Below are 27,267 nucleotides of genomic sequence, written 5' to 3'. Positions count from 1 at the left end.
CACTTCAATAAAAATTCCAGAGTCATTAAAATAATGATAAAGTGGGAGAGAAGGAATATTTGCAGCTGGAGAGGTGCCTCCTTCAGGAGCAACAAGGCACCATCTCTGGTATTTTTGTGCATTTCTGCCACTTGTACACATTCTAATCCCCGTTCAGGATCTATGAGGATGCTTATTTCCTTCCCCTCCAAGAACCATAGAAGACTTAGCAAAAAACCCAAAATAATAAAAATTCAGGAATGGAAGCCACTTAGAAAACTCAAGGGATTTTAATGACTGAATGAATAAAGAACTACTTATTATATTTAAGTAGCAAACAAGTATTTTGCTATCAAAGCACAAGCTAAAGAATTTAAAGAAGCCATAAACATTAGTAAGCCCAACATACAGAACTTGGAGTAAGAAGGCATTTTACACACAAGAGTTTATCAACACAAAACTGTTTAATATTTATTAAATGACACAAAATACCTAGATAACAGACTCACTCTCTGAAAGGACATGTATTTACATTATTTACCAACTTAAGAAAGACTCTCTGTACCCATATCAGACTTATGAAACATAAAAAAGGTTTTGCTGCTTTTTGCATCGAAGGATGCAATGGTGATACATGCCCTGTTTGCAAGTCTGCATAAACTATAAGTTTTTGATGCTGTGAAAAAGCACATTTTCATATTCTGGTAGCTGAGGGAAGAGGCTTCTGAAAAGTAACAGGGTTAGTTTTTCCCCCCCACTCCAGACACACTCTCAAGACTGTTATACAAAAAGTATATTACATTTTTGAATGCTGCTGTACTCTTACAATTTTAGTGTAACGTTTCAAAGAAAATGTTCTTCCTACTATATGAGAGCACTAAAAAAAGAGTGGTATTTGAACATTTTTTTAGATGCACTTTTTTTTTTTGTTTTAAAAGAAAGCATTAGGGCAAATGATATGTCTAGGAAAAAATGAAAGGCTGACAAAAAAAAAAAAGAAGAAAAGCTGAGACCAAAATATGAAGAACAGCTAAAGCAACTTAACAATTTGCTAGGGATTTTTTAAATTTTTTTTTTATTAACTATTTACTTTGGCACCTTTGTGTAAACTATAGAACAAAACAACGTTTACAACACATTTGCAATTACAGCATTTAAACAAAATGGTCACTTTTGAAACCAGCCAAGACAAAAAAATAGTCCATTTATGGGTATAAAGATTAAAAAACCTAAAATATATATTTCTAAGAATAAACTGCAATTTCTTATGAACAAGGTGCTATAAACTGCATGCAAGAGTCAAGATTAAAAATGTGTGGCCAAAAAGACAAGCTGTGTTCTAGCCAGATGAGTTGTGGTCCAAGCCCATTTCAGTTTTTTCTTACAGAGATATATATGGCTCAAGAAGCAGGCACATGATCCCAGCAAGAATTTGCAGAGTTGTACGACGACAAATCTTGGCTGCAGCTTTGTCATGAACCAGGAATGAGCCAGACCTTGGCAGAAGAGATGAACAAGTTCTTGGGGAAAACCCATGAGCTACAAGGAGAAGCCTTCTCCCCTCCCCTCGCTCGCCCCTCTCCTGGCCTGGCCAGGGTTCTCAAAGTCCATTCTTTGGGTTGCTTTAACTGGATTGAGCTTAGGGTCTGCCTCAGATTGTGAATTCTGATGAGATTTCAGGACATTTTCTGTATAATATTTTCTGCATTAGACAGGATAAAAATGAAATAAACCTACAGTCCTTTGCAGTTTGTTTGAGTGAATGTGACACTTGTGTAATGAGGGAGGGTTTTGCCACAGTGGGTGTTCACACGTGTAGTGGTGTTAGATTTATATGCTACAACAGACTGAATGGAACCAGCTCAATGCATCAGCTCCTGTCTCCCAAAGAGTTAAGTCTTATGCTTCTTCTCCATTTCTCTTTAAAAGGAATCTTTTATTGGCTGAAGATACAAAACACATACAAGAAAAGGAACATTGAATGCAAAACACAGAAGATTTTTTTATGGTGGGAGGCATTCTTTCCTCCCCAGTGGATCTCTGTTTGAGCTAACACTTGAAGATTTCCAGGAGGAGTCTCCAAGGTTCTTCCCACATAACTCTACTGTCAGTATTTATCTCACAGAGGCAGGGGTGGCCCTGGATGTCTACCAGTGGTTATGCTGCAATAGTGTCAAGGGGCAAGGCAGAGTTTCAGCAGATCACAAAGAGCTGTATGATGGTTAGTTGAGGGTGACTGCAAATAATTTAGTAGGGGAAAAACCACCCACATTTGTTTAATCTGTCAGCTGAGGACTGCATACAAAAGAGCCTGAGAGAAAACATGGCTGGAGAATATATGGAATTAAACAGCAGATAAAAAAAAGCACTAAGGATGGGATGTCGGATAGAAAACACACACACACTCTCACATGCACACCCCTGAATGTGGGATCACAGTGATAGAAGTTAGAGTCAGAGAGAGCTAAGTTACACTGCCACTAAACAAAAGTAACATCTTGCTTTCAAGAGATATCTGGTATTCCCCAGGACTCAGTGCCTGAAAGAGGATGAGGTTTTTCATTGTGCTCTGCAACACAGCTGATCATAGGTACAAAGCCTGGCTGGGTAAGGAAGAACTGGTATACGTGGAGGAGTTCCTTTTCTGCTGACACCTTTTTTTTTCCCATATATTCCTGGTACATGCTGCTATAAGCAATAAAAAATGTATTTTGTTGAAACAAAGCTCTACATTCAAGTGACTTACTCTCCCATGTCTTATAAAGATGCAAAGAATGCTCTCTGGCCATCTAAGAAAATATATTTTAGATGCCTTGTAGCAATACTTAACTTACTATATGAGAGGTAGGCTTCTGGGTTCTAGGAGGCCTGCTAGGCTCTAGGGCTGAGTTCTTAAAGCTTTAAGTTAAAGCAATCCAAAGCAGGGCAGTCTTAGAAGAGCTGCCCTGTCTAAACCTTGAGGTTAGTTCAAGTTTAGAATGTTGCAAAGCAAAACAAGTATTAAAATCCACTTGCAGTTTTTGTTCTTACAGCTTTACCACAATAACAGTGTGGCTTGTCATCTTTATTCTAGAGTATTGCTGCCAAGAGGTGAAGGCCTCCTACCCATGACTAGTAAAAACTGTCACTTCTTCCATTATGGCTGTTTTATGCTTAAAGTTCTCAAAGGTGAACACCAAGTCTCATAAGCAAGCCATATAAATCTAATCTGAACTTGTTTTGTTGTAGCAGTTATTTAAGAATGGTGTTTGTATATACAGTACATATGCCCACACTGCAAACCTTATACTCCTTTTATAATGGCACCATTTTGTCTTAATTGCAACCAAGAATATTTCCCATTAGATCAGCAATAAGCATAGCTTGGCTTATTCCCCATTTTCCCCCCTCAAGAGAAACAAATCCAAATGTGGGCATCAACCAAACCAATGGTATGTATGTATAACTGAAATGCATCCTGTACAGTAAATTAAAAGTTTGCATGCAGTTTAAGCATTTTAAAGGCTATTTTCTTATATTAATGAACCTTCTGTTTCCATTTAAAGATGTGAAAGATATCTGTCATATATCAAGGGACTCCTCTTCAGACCCAGAGACAAATGGAATCAGAAAGACCAGGTACTTTCTTTCAGCTTTCTGCACATCTTACTAAATAACATGCAAAGAGTTCAACAGCATTCTTCTTAAAATGTAAATATTACTCTTTAAATGGGCATGTTAACCACTGAAAGAAGTCCACTCTACTATACTTTTCCATTACACTGCTTTCATTCAATCATCGGTAGTATAAAAAGTCAATTAACAGGATCAAGAGGCTACTTTATCCACTGGCAACTGTGTAGGACACCAAGTGTGCAGTAAAACAAAGGCCAACATATGTTTATGCAATATAGTTGTACTGATTCGGGTTCTCTTTATCTCTTTCCATGTAGTCCCTGTCAATCAAAGATTCTATTCTCTTCTTAAGGTCAGCAGGCTGTAAAACAAAGCACATGTCAGCATTATTACTTTGCACTCAATGCTTCTTGGTTCTTTCTTTCCACTTGAGCCAAATATCTATATTGTTTGACATGGCTGAGGAAACAGAAATCCCACTTTAAAAAAGTCCTTTAAAGTATCAGAGCTTCTAAAGTCTGCAATGTGTAACTGATAGAACAGAAAGTTACAAAGTTAGCTATCACCTGCAGCTAAACAGATTTTTGCAGGCAGGGAAGATACTTGCTGCTGTTTGAACTGAACTCTAAATAAGTGCAGTTTGTGCATCATGTACCAAAGTGTTTCTATTTCTGATTTTAGCCAGTAAAAGTACAAGTTTCATTTCCTCTTGAAGCAAATGAGTTGTGCAATAGTTTGTCTGCCCTGTGATTTTGTTGGGGGAGGAACTTTATAAAAATGCCTCATGATAACCAGTGAGGAAAATTATTTAAATGATCTGCTATAATCTTACACAGCCCAACTACAATTTATGCAATACTTACAGACCTGCAGGCACTCAACATGGTAATACAATGGAATGCAATAGCAGGACCTTTTGTTTTGCAATTCCATTGATAGAAAGCACCATATATTTGAATTCCAACAATGCATCCCTGTCTGTTTGAAAACCCATTTCCATTTGTACACAATAAGCCAGTTATTTTATATTGCAACTGTGGGCTTCTTCAGCTTTGAGACATTCACCAATATTTTATTTTTATTCCTATATATGTGTGTGTATATATTAACCAGTATAACCCATCCAGAAAAACCACTGCACTTCAAAAGTATCAATCAAGTTAAGATTGCAATGCAGAATTGGTTTTGAGATCTGAAGCATTTTCTCCTTCACTCAAGAATGCCCTGCCAGAACACTGCAAACAGTGGAACAGCAGTGTACAAGCAGAGCCAGTTGCTCCCTTACTGCTAACAAACTCCAGGGCTGAAATCCTTTGGAAATACATTTTAGTAACAACTGGCACTTTAAAAACTCCTGAAAGTGAGTATTTGCCCTTTCTAATACTAAAAAGCTGCATATTTTAGAAGCACTGTTTGACCGAGGGCAGGCCAGGGAAGATAAAAAGAACTGATAGAGTTTTAGAAGTATTAAAATCAGCACAGCACCTTGACTGGGAATTTCAGCTGGTTGTAGACCTCTGACACGAGCAGGTTGTGGCTCAGCGTCTTGCGCATCTTCATGATCCGCACAATGGCGGCGTCGATCTGGTACTGCCGGTCCTGGAACACCCTCTCTGTAGTGCTTGCCTGCTCCTCCACCTGAGGGACCCATTCAGAAAAGCTTTAATGAGAACAGCAGCACTGTCAAAACAATTCTTTCAGTCTCCAAGACAATTCTCAGTGTAAGACAGTGAAATGCCTGCTGTCAAATATCTGACATAAAGCCTTTACAAATACGAAGGCTGATTGTCTGTTGAAAAACACACTTGTACAAAGATTTAAAACCTTTGCTCAGCTTTTACATTGGATGGCTGTCAGAGAAACAAGTCCACAGTGAATTTTCCATATTCACAAACAGTCAGTAAAGCTCCACAGAATTATAAAGGACAAAAAGAGCATTTCAGAATTGGAACTTCTCTTAACCTTACTTAGAGACATCCAGCATCACTGGTGTCTTAGTACACAGGCACACATTTAAATCACTGTTAGGTATGTGCTGACATCCAAATTACAGGTGTAACTCTGACAGAGATATCAGCACGTACATGACAACCAGAAGGAAAAAAAGCTTGTAAAAGGGCAGGCAACAAAGTTCTCAACCCAAGGATCTAAACCCCAGAGATTAAAAAAAAGATACCGTTTCTTTCATCTGAATTTGGTTGATTTTTATCCTGAAGAGCTTATGTCTGAAATCATCATTACATGTGAATTTATCACCATCTTCCACATCTTTGCCTTTGGGGCTTTTAGTCAGTACTCTGGCTTTGCCACAAGCCAGAGATTGAAGTGTCCTTCTCAGCTCTCCATCCTCTAAAGCAGAAACAAGTTGTTTAGGTTTTTTTAGTAAGAACACTTGGAAGTACTCGGTTGTTTTTGATACCAACCTATCCCAGTGGCTTGCTTTATCTCCTCTAAACTGAACTCCTCTCCTTCATTAAACATGAGCAGCACCAGTGTCTGGAACAGGGAGACCTGAAGTTCTTTTTTGCCCTGTCACAAGGGAAATAAACAGATATCACCAGGTTGTTTTTTCTGGGGAGTGGAGGGAAAGGAATGAGAGGAACATGAGAAACAAGTCACTCTTGCATGTCAGTTATTTCACTAACACAGTGTTATTCACTTGAGAATATGGAAGAATAGAAGTTACTGGTCACTTCTATTTACTATGAAATGCAGCACAAGCTTGAAGCTACAAGGTTGGACTATTCTATCCAGTGACAAAATTCACCCAAGATATGCATCAGATGACTTATAGCACTGAGTGCTTAAAATTATAATTTTGAAGGCCTTTAAGTCAAAATCTAACACAAACATTACTTTAAGGAACACAGTATAAGGAACCATAGAATCTTTGAAACAATCAGATTTGATAATACTTGTTTTACCATTAACTTTTGCTGAAAATTGTTGTGGTAAGCATTCCTATTTCATGAGAATCTTGTGTCCACAGAAATACTGAAGGGGAATAACTGGAAACCCTTTCAAAAAGGTTGTGTTCTTGTACAATCCAGAATTTTTCTGTATTTCAGTAGTGAAAAGCTTACTGTGAAGATTCTCAATGCTATCAGATGAAGTAAGGCAATTGAAGAAGCACGGCTCCCTTTTTTTCCTCCCCACTATAAAAATGAGGGCAGTTTTTAATCTGGAGCTAAAGCCAGTGGATATTTTCCCCAACAGGTTTTTCTTTCCCCACCAATACAGTAATCAGGTGCATTTTCTTAGACATTAACACATCTGTTTCAGAAACTATCATTACCTGGAAAAGATAGGAGGTTAAAAGTAATTGCAGAAACAGTGTTAAGTTTTCCATCACAGCCTCCCCATCCATCCCTAAGGTACAACCCAGACTTGCAATCAACAACACAACAGGAGTAAGAGAAACAATAGACTCACCTCTTTAAATTCTGCTTTTAGCACACAGTGTCCTAGTGTTGACTGCCACTGGAGTTTCCTACCACTGTGTTTTCCTAAATAAAAGGTCTTGAAAATCTCCTGCAGTTTTACCATCTAAAGAAAGAAAAATCCCAAAACACTGAAACACAATTTCTACTTTAAAAGCATCCTTCCCTCCTCCACAATCAATTAAGCCTTAAATCAAGGCTTAGAATGATAAAGGGAATTGCAAGAAAACAAATTTCATTTTAGAAAGATAGTTCTGCATTTCTTTCTCTATTCACATTGAAAACCAAGTGTCAGTGGATGTCAAGCTGCATTTCTGAGAGGCCAATACTTGTATAACCCATGAAGTTCATTACCTCTGGGGGCAGGTGCACCTCCATAGGCACGTAGGTTGGCCAGTAACCCATAGTCAGAATATTCACTGTTAGTTCAATGTTGCCAGGGACATTCTGATTTTGCATATACTGCAAAGAGAAACAAAATAAATTGAAATAGAGCTGTGTTAATTGTACATATTTCAGGTAGAACTGAAAAGTTAGAACGGGCATTGCAAGAGCGGAAAAGACAAATGACCAGGTGAAGTGTTTGTTGTATACACTGCAAGTTACATACAAGAAAATGAAGGTAAGAACAAGCACTTCTCTCAAGTTCAAAAGGCACTTCCACAAAAGAAAACAGCAAATGTAGTGTTTTAGCAGGCTGAGATCTTATTAAGTGTGAATAGAGGAAAGAATGTTAACAATTGCTTGTAATCAAAACATTACAAAATCACCGTAACTAAATGTGCAAAAACTTCCAAGCCAGGCACCAGAATACAGTGATGTTAAAAATGCCTTAGAGCTGGTGTTAAAATGTTTTGTAAGTTTACAATTCTCTTATTGCTGTGGGTTGTTTATTTGTTTGTTTGAAGAAGCTTGACTCAGTTTTTTTGCTGAGGAAAAACCTTTAATAAATTCAGTAATATTTTCAAGAGCACAGGTAGGACAGACAGGGCTTTCCCCCAGTACCTGTTTGAATTGTATCATTATGTCTTTTGAAAGCTCCATATCTTTAAACATTCCTTCAAGTTTGCTGGTGAAAGCAGCTCCACATTCTATAAAAGAGAAAATGTAAATATTAGAAATTATTCTGTTTATTTTCAACACCTCAGAGTACTTATTCTCAGTGCCAGAATGTACTTCTAAGCAAGATGACCTTTTCCACCAGGTTTTCTTACATAAAGACCTGGATTCTAATTAAGGAACAGAATAAGGTTACAAACAAGAAAAAGGAAGATGTTTTGATGTGGTAGCTATTTTGCAACCCAGTTGCTTTTCCACATGGATCTGACTGTTCATCCTTTCACTATGGTGGCCACTGGTGACTCAGATGAAATTCTAATCCCTATCAGCTGCCTTTCAAACTGTGTCCTGATGGCAGAATGAGATCAAGCTCTAAAAATCTCACCCTTACCACCCAAAGGCTCCATCCAATGAAACAATGAAGACCAGACTAGAGAACAACTGGCTGGCAGTGAACAACAACTGGAAGTCATCTTTTCTCTGAGCACATCCCTGATTTACCCAGCAGGGAGCCTCAACCCTATCCCACAGACCAAGATACACTGTGCACTTTGAAGTTCCTGGGTTTTGGCTTTTCCTGTTATAATTACAAAACTAAAAGCAAATGAATCTCCTCAAAACCCACCAGTCATTCAGGACCTGCACAGAGGCTTCTGCCCTCATGGAAAAAGGAAATACCAACAGTGCTTCTGTAAAGGCCTGTTAAAACAACTACTTTCAAAAGAAAGCTGATGGATAGAAAGGATAGATAAAAATGATAGATAGATATTTACCATGTTTGAGTTTAGAAAGCATAGATTTTTCAGCATCTACTGATGCACTCTTCCCAACTAATAGTCTCTTTGCTAGATCTTTTTTATAAAAGGCCTCAAAGACATCTTTCCCTGTAAGAGATGAGATTTGAAAGTGAACACAAAGCACTGCTGGTTTTAAACAAACATTACCTAAAAAGACCCAATTCAAAGCTCAGAAAAAACAAAAAGGGCCTTCATATGAAGATTTCCACATGTTTTGTTATTTGCAGTTTGACAGGCAAAGTAGTTAAACAGCACTACACCAACAAAACACAGCCACAGAGAACAAACAACTGAAAATGTAACCAGACTGCAAAAAGAATTTCAAAGTACCTTTATGTTACTGGGTAAACAACTGTATCCCCACCAAAAAAACCCAATACTTACCATATATGAATCTAAATATGATCATAATTTTATCCAGCATTTTTTCAAGTTCTTCATCAGTAGCTTCTTTGTTGCCTGCACGAAGCTTTGAATCTACATATTTAGCTAAAAGAGTGTTGAAGAATAGAGTTTAGCACATGCTTAATATCACAGTGAAACAAAACCTCTAAATCTAATATTATGAAATCCTGAAAATGGAAGGGATCCTGAAATCACTTTCTATCAGCCTCATAACAGCTACCTTGATACATTTTCATAGAGGTTATTAAATTATACAAACATTATAGCTTAGTATCTTTTTTCAGATAAGCAATGATTGCATCTTAACTAAAAACATTTTCCCTATGAAAAAAAAATCTTGGTTTATGTTGTGATCTCAAAGTAAAGTCACTGCTGTTGCAGATTGACATGGCTGTAATAGAAGCAAAAAGATCAGCTGAAAATATGTAAATCAGTTATTTAAATGTGTTGACTATACTGCTGAATTTCTCTAGCATATAATTATTTTGTTTTAATTTCCAGTTTCAATCAAACTAGACTGTTTGTTTTAATTTCAAATGGGCTGGTAAGCACATTACAGTTAGGGAATTAATACAAAACAGGAGGGCAGAAGGTATCACTCCACAAGCTTAACAGCACAACCAGTTGCAAAGCAGGTTTTCATTTATTTATTATTCACTGTGTGGGGAAATGATTCCAATGCAGAGTACCAGGCATGCAATGCACAAATCTGAGTAACATTCTTTGAAAACCCAAGACTCTGTCCCCACACCATGAGAGCTTCAGTGCATCCTCAGCTTTCTTCCCTTGTACTAAACCCCTGACAGCTCTGTGCACACATGCTGGTGGCACAGTTATGTAAGCTTCTGAAAAATTCTAATTATTAGCAGTTTTCTCATGTCTGGACACCAGCCAATTGCTGGAATGCCCAAATTCTGATGTTCTGCACTTTTTTTAAGCCTAGCCAGTTAAGTGATGACCAGCTTGCTTTTAATGTTTGATGCTGCCCTCCCAAACAATTCCCTTGCATCAGGTGTCACAGCAGATCCCAGGCTGATGTGCATGTGCATGTATTAACACAATTCCAGCATATCCCATCTGTAAGTGCATCAGCAACTCAGCACCCAAATTCTCACAGCAAAGAAATTGAAGAGAAATACCTATGAGTTCAGCTGGCTTATTTGGTCTTTTGTTAATGAATGTTTCAAAGGCTTCTTTCATGGCATTTACAAACTTCTCATTCTTGAGAAAGCAAACATCAATAATATGGTCAACTTTGTCTTTAAAATCAAGAAGTTCTTGGACCATGGTTTTATCTTTTTCAGGATTAATTACTATGGTGCTACCAAATGCCTGCAAAATAAAACATATCTTTCAATTAGCCTGAATAATTAATTTAAATGACAAGAATTCTAAAAACTTAAGTAACCTTTGTAATGTGTTGATTCTGGTACTCATATTATTCCAGTAACAACAAAAGTATTACCTTATTATGTATTACTGTATTATGAAGTATTTACTATATAATCCTCCCTGGGCCTTGCACATTGATTCAAAACCAACTGATGAAAAAGTGAATCGATTCACAACTTCTGTCTAAAGAAATGAAGTTTTGCATAACAAAATTAACACACCCTTTTTAATCATCTATATGCTCAGGTTTTACATAGGTGATGCTCCCACTAAATTAAGTTTTATTTAATAGTACTCTTCCTTCACAACAACCAAATTTTCTGTGACATTTTCACTGAGAAATAAAATGAATCATCCTAACTGATATTCAAGTGCTCTTTGAACCTCAGCTGGTTGGTAACTTGAACAACCACTCATTCTCACAGGAAATTTTATTACGAAGAAGACAAACATTCTGCCCTTACGCAAATAAAAACTGAAGAAACATGGCTGTCCCACAAACTAACTAAAAGCAAGATTATAAAATCCAAATGTATTTGGAGTTCAGTGAACTGAATGTTCACTGTTTTCTTCAATAAAGAACAGCTAGAACAGTTATTGTACCTTTCCTGGGATGTTTCAAAAGCTGTCTATTAAATACATAAGCAAATATCTTCAATTTTTAGAAAAGTGCAATAGTTTACAGAGATGACTCAGGTATGTGTGTATAAACCCCAGTGATGCAGCAGTGGCATCTGTTGCAGAGCTCAGTACCTTTATGTATTCAATCCAGTGCTGCAAGAGAACCTGGACTCCGCCTCTCACACGACTGAATAACTGGTACAGAAGGGACAGGTCTTGAATTCTGTTTTCATCAAGAAGGTGATTTAGACCTGCAAATGGGAGAATTTCAACAGAATATAAAACCAGAGTAACCCAAAAAAGCACAGCTTATTACTACAGTGAGGCCTCTTTAAAACTCGTATTTTTAATCAAACCGTTAGTGGTGGTGGTTTTGGGGTTTGTATTTTATTTTAAAGTACCTAATTTAACAGTGAAACAAAATATCTGGCTGAACCCTTAAAAATCTCATTACTGCACATCATTTTATTGCACTTAGGATACAAGTACTTTATATAACAACCTTATCACTACATCTTTGCTTACTGCTTTACTATTCCCTGAAGATTTGAAAAGTTTACACTGTACTGATCAGGATGAAAAATTCCTTGGCAAGACAGCTCTGAGTTTCAACTCCAGCTGTAATAAAATAAATCTTACAGATGCCAGAAGACAATCAGCTTCAAGAAATATATTAACCTTCACTTTTTAACTTTCTGGAGAAGGTTTGATGCTCTACAGCAAGGTTCTAATAAAGCAGATGGGTAAACATTGGTACTCCTCTCAATGAAGAGTTTGTTACACACGTGCAGGAAGATGCTCACATACCTGTTTCATTCAGAATCTGGCCACTAAGGAACTGATTGTTTATTATTCAACTCTTGCTGCATCTTGTTTCTATTTCCAGATGATCTCTGAGATCACCAGAGGGTCACTTGACTCCACAGAGACTATTGCAGAACTGAGGGAATCTATTCCACAGCTCAAATTATACTACAATTTTAAACCAAGCTGCTTTTTGTCAGCAGCAACTACTCAGTATCTCCCTTTTCTGTTACAGCCATAATTCAAAGTGTACTCCTTTCTTTACCTCCAAGTCTTCAAAATGCCACTTAACACATTGAGCTTGAGTCTCTTGTTCTAATTTTCCTTTTGCTTTGCTGTGTTATCAGAAGACAGCACAGTGTCCCCTTATCTGCAGCCAGAATGGCCAGTGCTATTTTGGGCACTGAGGAGCACAGGGAGTTAAGGAATGGTGCAGCTTGTCCTCCCCCAGCACCCATGGCTTTCTTTCAGCACAGGAGCTGAAAGCCCCAAAGCAGTAATTAGAAACATTTCCATAAAGAAGAAAGATTACCTTTCTGAAGAATGGCTGTTAAATGTTCACCTAGAAGTTGCTTTTCTACAGTAGCAATTAGTGGCTTCCTACAGAAGAAATGTTTAGAATTACTTTTCCTTTTTCCATTACTGACAGTTTTAAATCCTTCTTTTGAGATTATGTTAATTACATTATCATTGGGAGTGCTCTAATTATCTGTGGCCAACGACCTAAAATGATTATACACAAATTTATCCTTTTCCTCCCCAGTAAACAATTTTTTTTCTGTTTGTTGACTGATGATTTTAATTCACACAATAAGCCTGTTGTACATGACCTGCAGGCAGCTGGACAATGATTCCATCAGTGAAGAAGCTGGGGAGAATTTATCAAATAATCTGCCTAATCCTGTGTTGTGGGAGGACATTCACGTCTTGGGAGAAAAACCAAGGACAGATCTCAAGTCAAGAGATATTAAAACAAAACAGGGAATTGCCCACTAATACTGGTGTGGAAGAAGAAAGCCACTGAACAAGCTAAATGCTTTTAGCAGATGAAAGAGGAAGGAAATCAAAATGTACGACAGCAGCAATAAAACACCTCTCTCTCAGAAAGGTTTTGATATCAGTGACCTACATTTTCTGTCAGACACAACAGCTGTAGCTTTGTGTTAGAAGGCCTCCACCTGACTGTGTTGGAGGAAATCCTGCCTCTAAGTACAAAAGATGGGAGAATGACATTATTTAAAAATTTCCCAGACTCAACACGCAAATAGTTTTTGCAAATATTCAGAGGTTTTACCTTAAGAATATTTTATACCAACTCTTATCACTTTCAGGTAGGACAACAGTTGACTAATCACATTTCAGCAGGAAGGAGACATCTGGGCTGGGAGAGGCACCCTATTCTTCTTCATGCAAATACTTAACATTTATGCCAAAATAACAGTGACTTACATGGAGAAAATGCTTTTAGCTGTGTGAGCCAAGACAGTGCTTCATTGTAAACATGGAACCGTGGGAAGTGAAAAGCATCTGATGGTTGGTCAATAACAGAAATAAACTGCAGCTACTTAAATGGCCCTCACCAGAGGAGGAGCCAAACAGCTCATACCACCAGGCAAAGAGAAATGGCACTTACTGTGTGCTCTGATCTAAGTAAGTGATTATTCTGTCTGCTTCTTCTTCCAAGCGCTTGTTGACATGGTGAAGATATTCTGGAACCTGAAAATGCCAGAGTAGTTTTGTATGTTAAAAAAAACAAACAACAGAAGGGAAAAAGAGAGACAGTACTGGTCTGACAGAAGTAGCAGCTTCAGTTTTAATCACTGGCACTGTGACTGAAGGCAGCTGCACGGGCATTCCCTTTTCCAGAATACTATAAAGCAAAGTCCCATCACTGCCTTGTACACTAAGGCAGCAGAGTATTTCTGTTCCCTGGCACTGCTTTGCCAGCAGGCACAACAAACACTGTCAAACATCCCAAATACCTCTCGCTCCTGCATCAGCCTCTGGCCCTCTGCTGCATACAGGCGATTGGTCTCCTCCAAGAATCTGTGCTCGAAAGAGTCCTGATAAATCTGGGGAAACAACATGACACAAAGCCAGGGTAAAGCTTACTGAGCACCAAGTAAGAATTTGAGCTATTTACTGGTTTGAAGGTGAAACAGGTGTACTCACCTGCAGGTCAGAAAGCATGCTCAGAAGGCTTCGCAGCAAACTCCTGTCAATGGCCTCACCGTTTCTTTCCCTCTCAATCAGCAGCAGAATGCCATCAATAGTTTTGTTCTGAACCTTCTGATCACTGATTATATGAGTTCTGAACAATTCTAGTCCCATATCCCTAAAAAGAAAGCAGACTGCTCAATAAATTGTTTAAGAATACATCTCAGTTATCTCTTACTAAAACATGATCTGAATCTAATAAAGAGGTCAATACCAGCATTCTTCCAGATCCTCATTCCTCTGCCTCAAATCACGCAAGATGAACAAATATATGAATACTAGAATAAACCATGACACTGCACCAACATGAAGCTACACATTTTAAACACCAATCCAGATATTTTTTCCTAAATAACCATGTAACTTTTCCAACATCTTTCTTTATCAGTTTGTTGACAGGACATTGGAACACCAACCTTCATGAGAAAAGAAAAATATCATCCTGGGTTCAAATTCCATGGTTATGATGCTGGACAATATTCCTTTTTTGTCCATCACTAACTCATCTCTAATCTTAAGCACATCTTAGAAGAACTCAGTGATGTGACAGACAAGGATCTCTGCAATGACCATCCCAATTAAATAATTTCCATTAATTTGGAACTATGGGTATGGTCACTCTTAGGAAAAGTCAGGCCCTCCATCAATCTCTTCCAAAGTAATTCAGGTACCAAATAACAGTAAGGCATATACTAATTATTAATACTAAGAGGAGCAGAAGTTGAAGTCCAAAAAAGCATATCTTGTTTTAATTTTAAGTAATTCTTTCCAACTTGAAATACTGTGCCTGCTAAGGCAGTTACTGGGCATCTCAAACCCTTCCTTGCACTTCAGTTGTGGACCAGACCCCTTCCTTTAACTGTGCAAACTGGAGGCTGATGCCTACTTCACTGAAATTTGGGATCACAGCTATTCTAGAACAATTCTATAATTTATGGCAAATAAAGAAAAGATCTTGCTTTGCAACAAGCACTCATGCTTTCACCACGTAATTTAAAGGTCACTATGAGGTTTATATTAAAAAAATCCATCTGAAAATCAGCAAGATATAAGCAATAGTTGAAACACATCCCCAAATAATTTTATTTCTGCCCCCCCAAATAATTTAATTCTTTGTGCCCTTACCAAATAGATGGCAGCATTGAATTCTGCAGGACATAAGTTCGATCCAAGAACAGAAAGATACTTCTGATCATAATCTGTCACAAGAAGGAATAAAACAGCCATAATCATTTCACTCTTGAAACTGAAAAGCAACACCAATTATGCTCAACAACAAGAAATCCCACCAATTGGTTTCAGGCAGTTCTTTCTTGGACACTGCTAATTTAATTATTTATTTATCCCTTGCAATCCCTGCAAAGTAATCAATGTTATACTTTGCATATTTCTGTATAACAGAACAGCTCCTTTCAAAATAGGTATAAAGGAGAAAAGTTTGCATAAAACTGACAATGAGGCATTAGGGGTGTCTGTGTCCAAGACCAGACCCATATGCCAAAAAACACACCACAGGCAAGTTATTTTCAAGGCTTGACTTCTAACAAACTAGATACAGCTGTATATCACAAAGAAACCTTACATAAATTTAAGACATTTTAGAAATTTGAAAAAAACCCAACAAAGTTAAGCAAAACAGGCTGACAAAGCAACTGGTTTCCTTTAAAAAGATAAACTTACCATTTGTCTGCAGTGATCTTGCCAGCATTTGTCTATTTTCTTTAGAAAAAGGACACTATCCAATGAATCCGTGAAGAAATCATTAAGAAAACCATGATTAATAGATGTTGTAAACAATGAAATGAACCAACTTTATTATTTTTTAAAGACACTTAGCAGGGAGTGCAACAAACTCACCTACTCTCAGAAAGAATTACCAGATAATTCCTTGTAACACATTTATTTTTATTTTTTAATAAGGGTCTTTGTGTTAATAATGAGAAATCAAAATTATCAGAACAAATAAAAAAATTTATCTACATAATTTTGAATATTTTGTTTAATCCCCATCCCTGGGGAATGGAACAAACATACATATCCCCATACCTCAAAAATCAACAATACCCAATACGTGTAAGAGCTTACCACTACACTGTAATTTCAGCTCATGTTAAGAGTTAACCTTAAGAAATAAATTCTGTCCTTCAAATAAATCTTTTATTCAGCTCTGACATGCTGCCAGATCACCATTACTTTTCCAAAAAAACCCAACAGCTACTTGTTGGATGACTTTTCACTTACCTAAGCTTGGCAAGTTCAATATAAAAAAGCCTGACATGATACAGCCAATGAAGGCTTCTTAAACCTTGCTGCAAATCCAACACAGATTTCTGTAAGATGTCAAAGTGTTCAGAATATTTACTGGTTTCAGAAATACCAGTGAAACTTTCTCAGAAAGTTTTCTATGGTTACAGGCATAAAGGAACAAGTAATGTTCCCCTAGCTCCCACAAAGAAATAAAAGCAAAACCAATTACACAAAGCCTAGGAATTCAGATTATCATGGCTTAATGTCATGAACTATTCAAAGAAATTCATCACTATATACTTCAGGTAAAACAATTTTGGCTTGTCAACAGCTAAGAAAAGGATATTCTCTGAATTGGTGAATTTGTGCTTTAATGTGGTCTTCACAGATCTGCCTCAATTGTTTGTACAAATTTGCAGAGATCTTGTAGGAGCAGAGATTTTCAACAGCCTGAAGTAAAGAGAAAGAGAAACAAATCTTGCTTTATTCTTACATGTGGTTTTACAAGAAAGGAGGACATCCCTTCCAGTCCAGAATTCTGCTTCTCCCAGCTTTAACCCAGTGCACTGCTGCATGCAAACACCAGAGACAGACAGGGCATGCCATGGAGCAGGAGGTGAAGGCAGGCTGTGCCCTGAGCTCACAGACCATCAGTTCAGTCTCTCACATGGAACTGCAGGGCTGCCATCTCTAAAAACAAGGATGGTACTTTAATATCTTCCAGTAGCTTGTTGGGCTTCATACCTCAAAGCAGTCACCTAAAGTATAATTGTATTAACTGCTGTGCTATGCAAGTCACACTGATATTAGTGAAAAAGCACTGCCAGATGAATTTAATTTTGCAGTCCTTTCCTTGATTAAGCTTCCCTCACCCCCAAAAGTACATATGTATTCATATATTATCTATCTTATCTATCCATCCACCAACTCCCTGCCTGAATAAGTTTAATTATAATCCTGAATATTAGTAGCATGACTACATTTACAGTGACAATCCCAGATTTCTGGATCTCATCAAGTATTAGAAGAATTACCACTGTGTTCACAGTAAGAAGTGAAAAGAAGTTTAATGGGGCCATGTCTTGGAGACTGATCAAGAAAACAATCATTCTTAAGTCCATTAGTGTATCTCAAGACTTCTAAAATTCAAACCCATTGTCCAGAATTCAGAAGCAACTAAACAACTTTAACTCTTTGCAGGCTGGTGAAAGACACAGGAAGGGATTATTCTGTAAAACATCTGTAGAAGCTAGAGGAAAAGCATATTTGATTTTCAATCAATGCTTTGTGCCATCATTTACTAATTGGAAAAGATTTCAGTTGCTAGTATGACCAACTCCTTGGGGAAAAAAGGACTGGAAGGTAAAGTTTGTTCCCCAGCACCTGCAGGCAGCCATGGAGGGACAGCACAGCTCAGAAGTGCACAGAGCAGATTTGTGCCATCACCCCAGAGCATTTCCCAACAGTCCAAATGGAAGCACAGTGAGCAGTCACCACTAAAAGCACAGCAACAACCCAAATAGCTAAACAGGAGTTGTTGGGGTCATCCCAGGATACCAACAGGAATCACTCTGAGTGCAAGTGCACTACATCCAATACTGGCTCTAGCACACTGAGGAGTTCAAAAAACCCCAACCAAACACAAACCAAACCTCCATGAAAACCAAAACCCCACAACAAAACCATCCCACACAATAACCACAAAACTCCCCAAACCTGCATGAGTGTCAGAAGTAAACAGGTAGAGCAAGAGAGTGAAAGTGCCAATTAACCAAAACAAGTCTGAATGAAGACTGTAAGGAAAGCCAGAATTATCACCCAAGTACACATATCTTAATATTTGGAAACAGCAACAGGTTTGATTCTCAGCCTCAACACTTAAGAAACACCAAACATGGAATAAAGTGATAGGAAAATGTATTCTACAGCTCACTGCTCAGGAGGTTATAGCACTGCTCAAGTCTATTTTGCTATTGGATATAACCAGGATATAACCTGATTCTTAATTCAGCAGAACAAGGGGATGGAAAACACTGAGCTTGAAGAACCTGATCAGAAATTCAGCAATTGCAATCTTCCAAGGCTTCTTAACTTCTTCCACTTTGGAGAAGCCAGCTGAGAGCTGGGAAGATGAATGTTTTGGGTGGAACTTGCCTGTCACCTACAGAACCAGCAGCTTCTGTCCTGGGCTTCTGGTCACCTCACCCCAACACTGTTAAACTGCTGCTATCAAACTGTACTGCTCTAAATCCTTAAAAGAATGAGCTTCTGCACTGGAGATGGACAAATGCATACAATTAACTCTGAGTGAAATAAGCATGTATTAACATACACCTACTTTGATGGAGAGTTCATAGAAAGCTCAACTTTTACATTTGTCTATCAGAAATTCCAAAGTGTTAAACATGGCTGCTAGGATTGGGTGTTTGAACAAAGTACACAACTTCTGCATCTTTGTTGATGACACACACAGAAATGCTTTAATTTTTAAGACATTAATCCCCTACTGCAACATTATGCTTTGCTTAATTACTAGTGCTAGACAATACTGGTTGTATCTAAAATGTATCAACATCAACACATGTGAAAACTTTAGGGCCTCTAGTTCACAAAATGATCCTGTTCTGAATTAGTGGAAAAAATGTTTCTGTTAAGGGAATCTCACCTAATGATGGCGAGAAAATCTGAAGAGCCCTACTTCCTTTGTGTAACATGCATGCAGTTAGATGTGGTTTTCTGGTTTTCTCTTTGGTTTTTTTTTGGTTGTTTTTTTTCCCCTTTTAACTGCAGCATCCACACCTGGGTGTCTGTGGTACGGAAAAAGAACTGAACACAACTCTGATAAGAGAAAATCAGAACTTTCCTGAAGTACTTAACTCTGATTTTAAAAAATAGCCATGTATCAGGTACCAAAGATCTAGATCTCTACTTTCAGGTATTAATATAAGGAAAATTATTATATGAAAGAAGCATTCAATTCTGTAGTACATCAGCTACTCAAGGACGGGAATAATTTTGTTTGCTGAAGAAGAACAAAGCAAGTATGAAGTTTAGGTCCTGCAAAGAAATAAAGCTTCAAAATATTTGCCCAGTGGGATTTTTCTAGCACAGACAAGAGTTAAACCAAAAGCAAGAAGTTTAACTCCATTAAAAGAAGAATTATCCTCTTTTGAGGTGCCCAGCAGAACTTTTGCAGACTCTTTTCTAATTCCCCTCTATGTTGGATAATGGTGTCTGCCAAGGCATATTTGGGATCAGATCCTTTTACCAAGCAGCTGTTCAGAAATGACATTAGTTTAGTTAGCATCTAAAAACACTAGTGATTCCTATAGCTATTTTTAAATCAAGACATTTATTTTTAGATTTATATTAAAAAAAAATCATACTTCATTGCACTCTATTTCACTGAGAAGTATCTAAGTAATAACAATGTTGAAACACTGAGATTTAAAACAAAAAAGCTTATTTTTTTGTTTTCTGGTCCTAAGTAATATTAAATTATGCTTGTGGTAAGATTGAGCAAAAAAATTAAGCAACACTGTTAAACAGAAGCAAGTATTTCAATAGAACTCTGTATTTTTTAACAATTTTGGACAGCCTTCAAGCACTTAATCAACAGTTACTTGCACCATTAGTCTAGAGTAAGTAATTTACAATACCACCCAGTACAATTGGTTGTAATTTGCTAACACTTCCACCAAGTTTTGCAAAAATAACAATACTATCCATTATTCTGACAAAACTGTTAATAAATAGTATTTTTAGTTAATTAATTGAACATTTCAAAAGACTATAGTGATCTTAAGAATGCTGTGGACTGAGGAACAGCAATTAATTCTTCCTTAAATCTGTCCCCAAGCCTTGCACAAACAGGATTTTTCCTCCTAAACAAATGCAGCTTTTGTTGAAAAGGGGAGGGCAGGGGAAGAAGAGACACTAAAAAGTAGTGGTGAGAAGGCCATATACACACACAGAGGAACAAATGAAACAACTAAGCAGGTAATAAAGGCTTCAGAAGCAGAGGAAAAAGTTCAAGAGCTTCTTAACACCCAGCTAAAGCAGCAGCACTGCTGTGCTGCTAAAACTGCAAGTGACGATAGTAGGGAAAAGGTGAGCAGGGGAAATCTCCCCAGCACACTCAGCTGAAAAAGCAGAAGTGGAGCTTATAAAAAACATCAGGAAATGCAGTTCAATCTGATCACTTCCTAAAGTATTTAAGAAAGCACAGGCAGAGCTGTTGCTGGCAATAAAGTTGGATTCTCAACTGTTAGAATAGAACAAATGCTGCAATGCCTGAAAATTACAATCAAACCAAAATAATACAATTCATGAAGGAAAAATGGTGTTCTATTCACCTACTAGAAGCCAATAGAAAGTTTTTGAGTGATTTGTGATACTTGATTGTGAACGGATACTTTATTCAGAAAAGAAATTATATTTTAATGTAAATCATCTTATTCTTAAACACCAATATTTGAGGATTTCAGCTTTAGCAGATAAACACCATAATCCCCTAAAAAGAAAAGGGAATATAGCTCCTTGCCTTAGTTAATTCTCATCAGCTACTGCAAGTGAAACCATACCTTGGGTTTTGTTGAGACAAGTAAAAAAAAATACATTAGTTTGATGCTAGGTCTTGTGAAATTGTATTTCATTATGGAAAAATGAAGAAACTATTTGGTGACAAGTTTTTCAATGACAAAAGCAGCTATCAAGCAAAATGCCATATTCTTACCACCATATCAAGTGTTTTAAGGAAAAAAATCTGAGAAGAAAACAGAAAAGCCTTAACCCATTACTTTTACTTAATGCACTTACCTGATAGAGCTCTTCTAAATTGTACTTAATTGAAGTACTGTTCTGGATAGCTTCTACAGCTTCTTTCAGTTTCTGCCAGGTTTCATCTGTGTAGTTTTCAGGCAATTTGGGTTTATCTTTAAAATAAATGATACAATGTTTGAGAATGTATTTAATAAAAGCAGAACCTTTAATAGAAATTAAAAGGACGTAGCTTTGAGGGGAAAGAGATATGGGCTGATGGTCCAGCTTTTAATTTATACTTACATGGAAAGAAAGCATTTGTATAAAAGCAGTGTCTTATTCACATTTGAAAGAGCAACATTGAAGAAATTCAGCATTGCTCTTCATATACACACCACAGCACTTGTAGCCCAAACAGCACGTGTGATTTACAAAAATCACAGTCCTGTGCCTGAGCAGCCCAAGAAGGGCTAAAGCAGCAAGAATTATCTATATCTTCCTTACACTCTCATTATCAGGACAGCAGAGCCAAAAGAAAGGAACATAAAAGGTAAAAATGATGCATTAAAAGATACACAGTTGTGTGTATCTCAGTTTTTAATTTACTGCTCATTAATTCTACTCCATATTAGCAGTTGGAAAGAACTCCTCAAGAAACACTCATGGAAACATTGTAATTATTGTACAGGTTTATGGTCCCAAGGAAAACCTTCCAATTTTCAAGGAATCCATTTATGTCTCACTGGGTTTGGCCAGTGGATATTTTTTAGAGTTAAGCCTCTTTTAATGTTCAAACAGCTCCAGATCTGACCCTCTCCATTATTTTTTCTGGCTCTTTTCTCGAGATGCCCCTGCTCTGCAGCACCTTCAGCAAGACCACAGCATTTACAACATGCTGAGATATTCCCCAAGTCACATCCTCAGAATATAAGAACTATTCAAAAATTTTCTATTCTTGTAACTACCCAAAGTGACCATTTTTGTTCAATAAGGACATTCCTAAATGGAGAAGACAGAAGAAGAAAATCTGAGGAGGAAGATGACACATGCACATTCCTGCTACCAACAGGTGAAACTGGCCCAGAGTTTATACTCTATTAAAATTGACTTTTACACCCCTAAAAGGAAAAAAATTTTAAAGCTTTATGATTTCCTTAGAAATAGCTAACAGAGAGAAGTAACTATTTTGTTCTTCCAAGCATTTCCCTACAATATTGGCAATATCCCAACAGTAGCTGCCTGATCTGGATCTAGAGACACCTGAGCATGGACTTGCCTGTTTTCAGCAGCAGCTCCTGACTCTGCTGCTCAGCAGGCAACACCAAGGGAATGGATTTTAGGAAGCTATTTAACTTGTAAAGGATATTACTGCTATCACACCAAGATAAAGACAAAAATCTTAAGATCATTATTCAGTTCAGCATCTGAGAGTAAAGAAAAAGCAAGGCTGTCAGAATACCAAGACATCCTTTTTAAGCAAGGTTCAAATACCTCATAAGCAGTGATGATCACAGCACCGTGCAATCCATGACATTTAATAGGTATTTTAAAGGTGAGAAGTTAACTTCCCTTAAAGATAACAGTGCACAAGCAACTGAAGAGCAGCCTATAATGCATCATAGGTTTCTATTTTAAAATAATCAGTCAAATTAAATGATGATGCTTTGATGGGCAGAGAACAATTTTAGAATTGGAACCTTAAAGCAAAGAGTTGCAGTGTGATCATGAATTCCTGCAAAACATTACTAATCCTTACCTAATGCAATATGTCTACAGAACATTTGTGTCACTTGTGTATTTAGAAATTAATTTTAATTTCAGTAATATCTTTTTACCCCTCCACAAACCAAAACACATGAGGAGAAAGAAACAACCCTAGAAAGCAAGGTAGTGGACTATGGTGGAAGATAGCAAGAAGCAGGAAATAAAAAAAGCCCACGATAGCCTCATCCTTATAGGGAAAAAATGGCAGCATTTTGCTAAGCTTTCTGCCCACCTATTTGTATTTTTATTTACTAGAAAATGAAGCAGCATCACATCAGAAAAGTTTAATTTCTCTAGCTTGGTCTCTAGTAACACTACTCAAAAATCTCAAACACGTGTTTGGAAAGAATTTATATAATAATGAAAACTTGTAAAGTAAGAGGAAGCTAAGACAGAGAAAAGATACTACAATTAAAAATTACAGTGAGAACATTACAAGGAAAAAACTCTACAAAAATTTGAACTACCTACTTTAAAGGCAAGCGGGGAAACCAGAAAGGAAATCCACAATAATAGCCCGATAATCACCTTAGTTTCAACATTTAAAACTAAGCACGGGCAGATTATCCTATAAACAGACAACAAGGATAGAGACAAGGCATGCAGATTCAAGGCCAATTAAAAAAAAAAAAAAACACATTCTCTGCAAAGACTTATCATAAACTGGGCTAAAATATACACTAAGCTCTGAATCAGGATTACTAGAAAAGAGCTATCAGACGATAAAAGTTTAAACAAAGGCGATTTTTTTTTACACACTTAGGCAGCAAAACCGAACATGCAAATTAAGGCCTTCTCAAGAGACAGAGCGAAGGGAGTCTGAAAAATAATTCCAAGCAGCAAAGTGTAGCCCAGGATGTGTACATGACCAGGCAAGCACACATCAGAAATCATGATTCCCCTTTACATAAGTATAGAAATGTTCACCACAGAAAAGCAATTCCCACAAAACCTGGGGCTATCTGAAAGGAACCGGTTTCCAGGCTGAAAACAAAACACAAAGTCGAGTGTCAGATCCCCACAGGTTGTGACAAATTATGGCCTGTTACCTTTAAAGTTCTTGATCACTAATTTCTTGGCAGAGCCAGGTTTACTGTTGGCGAAACTGGAAACAGTAGAGGAGGCAGCTTTGGTCAGGCCATTTGCATGGTGCCCCACAGCCACTGACGAAATTAAAAGGCTTTTATTTTTAAGCTGTTGCTGGTGCTGCTGCTGAGAAGAGGCAGCAGGAGAGGAGGAGGAAGAAGACTCTTCAGCCATCTTCACATCGAGTCCAATAAAATCCACGGAGTCCTCAAAGCGCAGCTTCTTCTGGAGGTGATGGTTGGAGGAAGCAACCCCTGAGGAGGAGCACGAGGAAGTGGTGATGACAGAGGAAGAGGATGAAGAGGTGTTTTTGGAAGGAGAAGAGGCGCAGGAGGAAATGGAATCAAATTCTTCTTTTTCGGAATTACTGTTGCTGCTGTTATTTAACTTTCTCTTCTTGCAGGAGGAGCTGCTGCTAGTGTTACCATCAGTGGCAGGTCTGACCTCCTGGGCTGCAGCTGGGGGGTTGGGGGAAGAGAAACCTGTGGGAAACATGAACACACAGAAGTGAACAGGCTGAGGGGCATCAAATCCTTGTGGTGTGACAAAGAGAGGGGGAGAGTTTGAGAGTCAGTCTCTGTTTGCTGTCTCTGGGGGGGGTCTTTCAACTCCTCCTTCTCATCAGCAGAGTCTTTCCGTATTCCTTCTCCTTCGCGTTCTTCTTTATCGGAGCAATCACTTTATCTCTTCTTCCCCTTTTCTTTATTACTTTGGTTCTTCTCGTAGTTTGTCGCTGCCTTTCTGCTTTTACTCCTTTCCCAGCAGAGCGTTTCCGTTCCTGCCTCTCGCCGCCTACCAGTTCCTTTCAATTCTCCTCTCCAGCCGCAGAATTCCCCACGGCAAGCCGCCCGCTGCCCCGGCTTCTCCTTGCGCTCCGCTCCTGCTCCGGCCGCCTCGTCTCCGCCGAGCAGCAGCGGGGAGGGCTGAGCGCGGCTCTCTCTCGCCTCGGCTCCAGCCCCTCGCCCCACACGGCTCCCGCTCCGCCCCGCGGCCGCTCCGCTCGGGCCCCGCTCCCCCCTCTCCGCCTGTGCCCGCGCTCCCTGAGGGGGGACGGCCCGGCCGGGTTGTTATTGTCACTGCACGGCAGAGGGAGCGCAAAAATGGCGGCGCATCCGCCCGCCGTGCATGACGGGGCGCGGCGCACGGAAGAGCTGCCGGGAAGCGCTGGGACCGCCCCGGGATCCGCCCCGGGACCCGCCCCCGGCCCCGCCGGAACTGATCGGGCTCGGTGCGCCCCGCGCCGGCGTGCGGCCGCCCCCTGGGGCGGGAGTGCGGGGCCCGGGAGTTCCGTTCCGGGGAGTTCCGCCCCGGGGTCCCGCCCTGCCTCACCCGGCCCAGCCCGGCCCGGCCCGGCCTCAGGCTCGCCGCAGGCTCCGGCCGCGCTCCGTGCGGTGCATGGCGGCGTTCGCGGGAGCTCGTTCCCCCGGAGCCTGCGGCCTAGGCCGAGGCCTGTTTGCTTGGGTTGGAAATTATTTTTCTTACACTTATTTATAAACAATAATTTAGCGTCAGCTTTTTGATATGATTTTCATACATACGGGCTTGTAGTGGGCTACAGCCTATGGTTTGCTTTTTTAAAATTTATTTTGTAACTTTTAGAAAGAACAGAAGTCGTAGGCCTTTAGAGTCTCTTTTTTGATGTTGGTGGATCTGTTACCAAAGGGACAATAAACTCCCCAGGAATGTTGTTAGGATTCAAACACTGTTGACAAATGGCTGTGGAAAAAGTAACAAACCAAGTGATGAAGTTTTGTTCCAGGAAATTCAGCCGAGAGCACACACCTCGTACAGCAGACACCAGAGCTCCTCAGGGCTAGTCTAGTGGCACTTTTATGTTGGATAGGAAAATATGACAGGAATTTGACATAAACTGGTACATAGAGATAGGAATGTAATGTTACTGAGGCTCTTCTGGAGTATGTTTTATGACAGAGTCACTGTCAGACAACTCCTGAGGCCAGGAAGGTCATGCTTGTAATGTGTAGAAAAGTACATTTGAAAAAACCCCAGCAAAACAAAGCTTCAGTCTGGTTTTGACAGTCAATGACTTTGTCCCATCAGTTAGAATATTTGGCTTTTGGATATAAAAGAGCAGATGGAGGCAAGGTAATGCTAGTTCTGGGGATCCAGGAAGAAGCCAGATGTGATGGATTTTCCCCCTTTTTCTACCAATACTTATGGGAGGGGTGAAATCCTAAGTCCTTTCTATTTAGCACGTGATCCTGAGGGGTGGTTTCTGTCAGGGCAGTTGCTGGATGTTCCCCTTGCTTTGTCAGTCATGTGCAGGTACCATGCTTTTAAAATTTTGGTACTTAAAAGTGACCCTGCAACCAGAGCAAATGTCTCCAGCCTTTTGGTGTTGAGGCTGAACAGTAACACTGCTTTAAGGTAGCAGAAGTGTAGAGGTAAGACCTTCTTCTTGACAAAGGCAATTTTTTAAAATTTGGGCATAGTCTTGCTGTTTGAGACAGGTGTGAAACCAGTGGCTCAGGTGACTTCAGTGAGATGTGCTGTCTTTCTCTGAAGGGTAGAAGTTTACCTTGTGTTTCTATCATTTGAGGTAGGATATGATGAATTTTTCATTACAGTTTTAAAAGATGTTGTTTGCACAGCAAAGTATTATTTGATGAAAGTTTTTCTGAGGATCACCAGAACATATGGAATAGTTTGTCAGTGTGATTAACTCCCATTTTCATTTTCTAATCCTGGGGATGAGCAGTGTCACTGTGTTTCAGTTAAAACTGAATTCTTGATCATCACTCAGTATTTTTAGTGATGCTACAAAGTAGGTGAAGGTGGCATTCATGAATGAAATGTTTGACTATTTATGTAATGCTATAGTTAATTCCTATCATTTTAAAAGTTATTAGTGTGTTTATTTCCAAAGCTGTACTGCACTATTTGGATGATACCATGTATAAAGCTTGATTTTACTTTGTTTGGCTGATGTAACTTTTAAGTATTAGATTTTAATTACGTGTTATAGTATCAAAGGTGATTAAATTGTTTTGTATAGAAAAAAGAACTCGGTTGCTATCACAATGGTAACCTGGTGTTTTATGTCCTCTCCTCCCTCCCCT

At 38.7% G+C, this 27,267-nt stretch overlaps 1 protein-coding gene across 2 annotated transcripts; it reads right to left on the bottom strand.

Annotated features, from left to right (window-relative positions):
* Positions 1 to 424: 424 nt before the first annotated feature.
* On the bottom strand, positions 425 to 25,349 carry CUL4B (cullin 4B). Of its 2 annotated transcripts, XM_005484443.3 has the most exons (20): positions 24,151 to 25,346; positions 21,395 to 21,510; positions 16,923 to 17,026; positions 16,010 to 16,079; positions 15,455 to 15,528; positions 14,285 to 14,447; positions 14,095 to 14,184; positions 13,746 to 13,828; positions 12,645 to 12,712; positions 11,441 to 11,559; positions 10,435 to 10,627; positions 9,275 to 9,379; positions 8,867 to 8,977; positions 8,040 to 8,125; positions 7,389 to 7,496; positions 7,027 to 7,140; positions 6,018 to 6,123; positions 5,771 to 5,943; positions 5,080 to 5,232; positions 425 to 3,955 (listed from the first exon to the last, which is right to left on the bottom strand). In XM_005484443.3, the coding sequence occupies exons 1-20, from the start codon at positions 24,680 to 24,682 to the stop codon at positions 3,860 to 3,862; spliced, it is 2,664 nt and encodes an 887-aa protein (XP_005484500.2). In that variant the 5' UTR covers positions 24,683 to 25,346; the 3' UTR covers positions 425 to 3,859. The 2 variants fall into 2 exon arrangements, with proteins under 2 accessions (XP_005484500.2, XP_074407593.1); XM_074551492.1 differs by lacking the exon at positions 5,771 to 5,943 and having other exon boundaries at positions 24,151 to 25,349.
* Positions 25,350 to 27,267: the final 1,918 nt, after the last annotated feature.

This window comes from Zonotrichia albicollis, chromosome 14 (assembly GCF_047830755.1).
Source record: "Zonotrichia albicollis isolate bZonAlb1 chromosome 14, bZonAlb1.hap1, whole genome shotgun sequence".
In the NCBI taxonomy this organism is placed as follows: Eukaryota; Metazoa; Chordata; class Aves; order Passeriformes; family Passerellidae; genus Zonotrichia; species Zonotrichia albicollis.
This window is presented reverse-complemented; position numbering and strand designations above follow the sequence as displayed.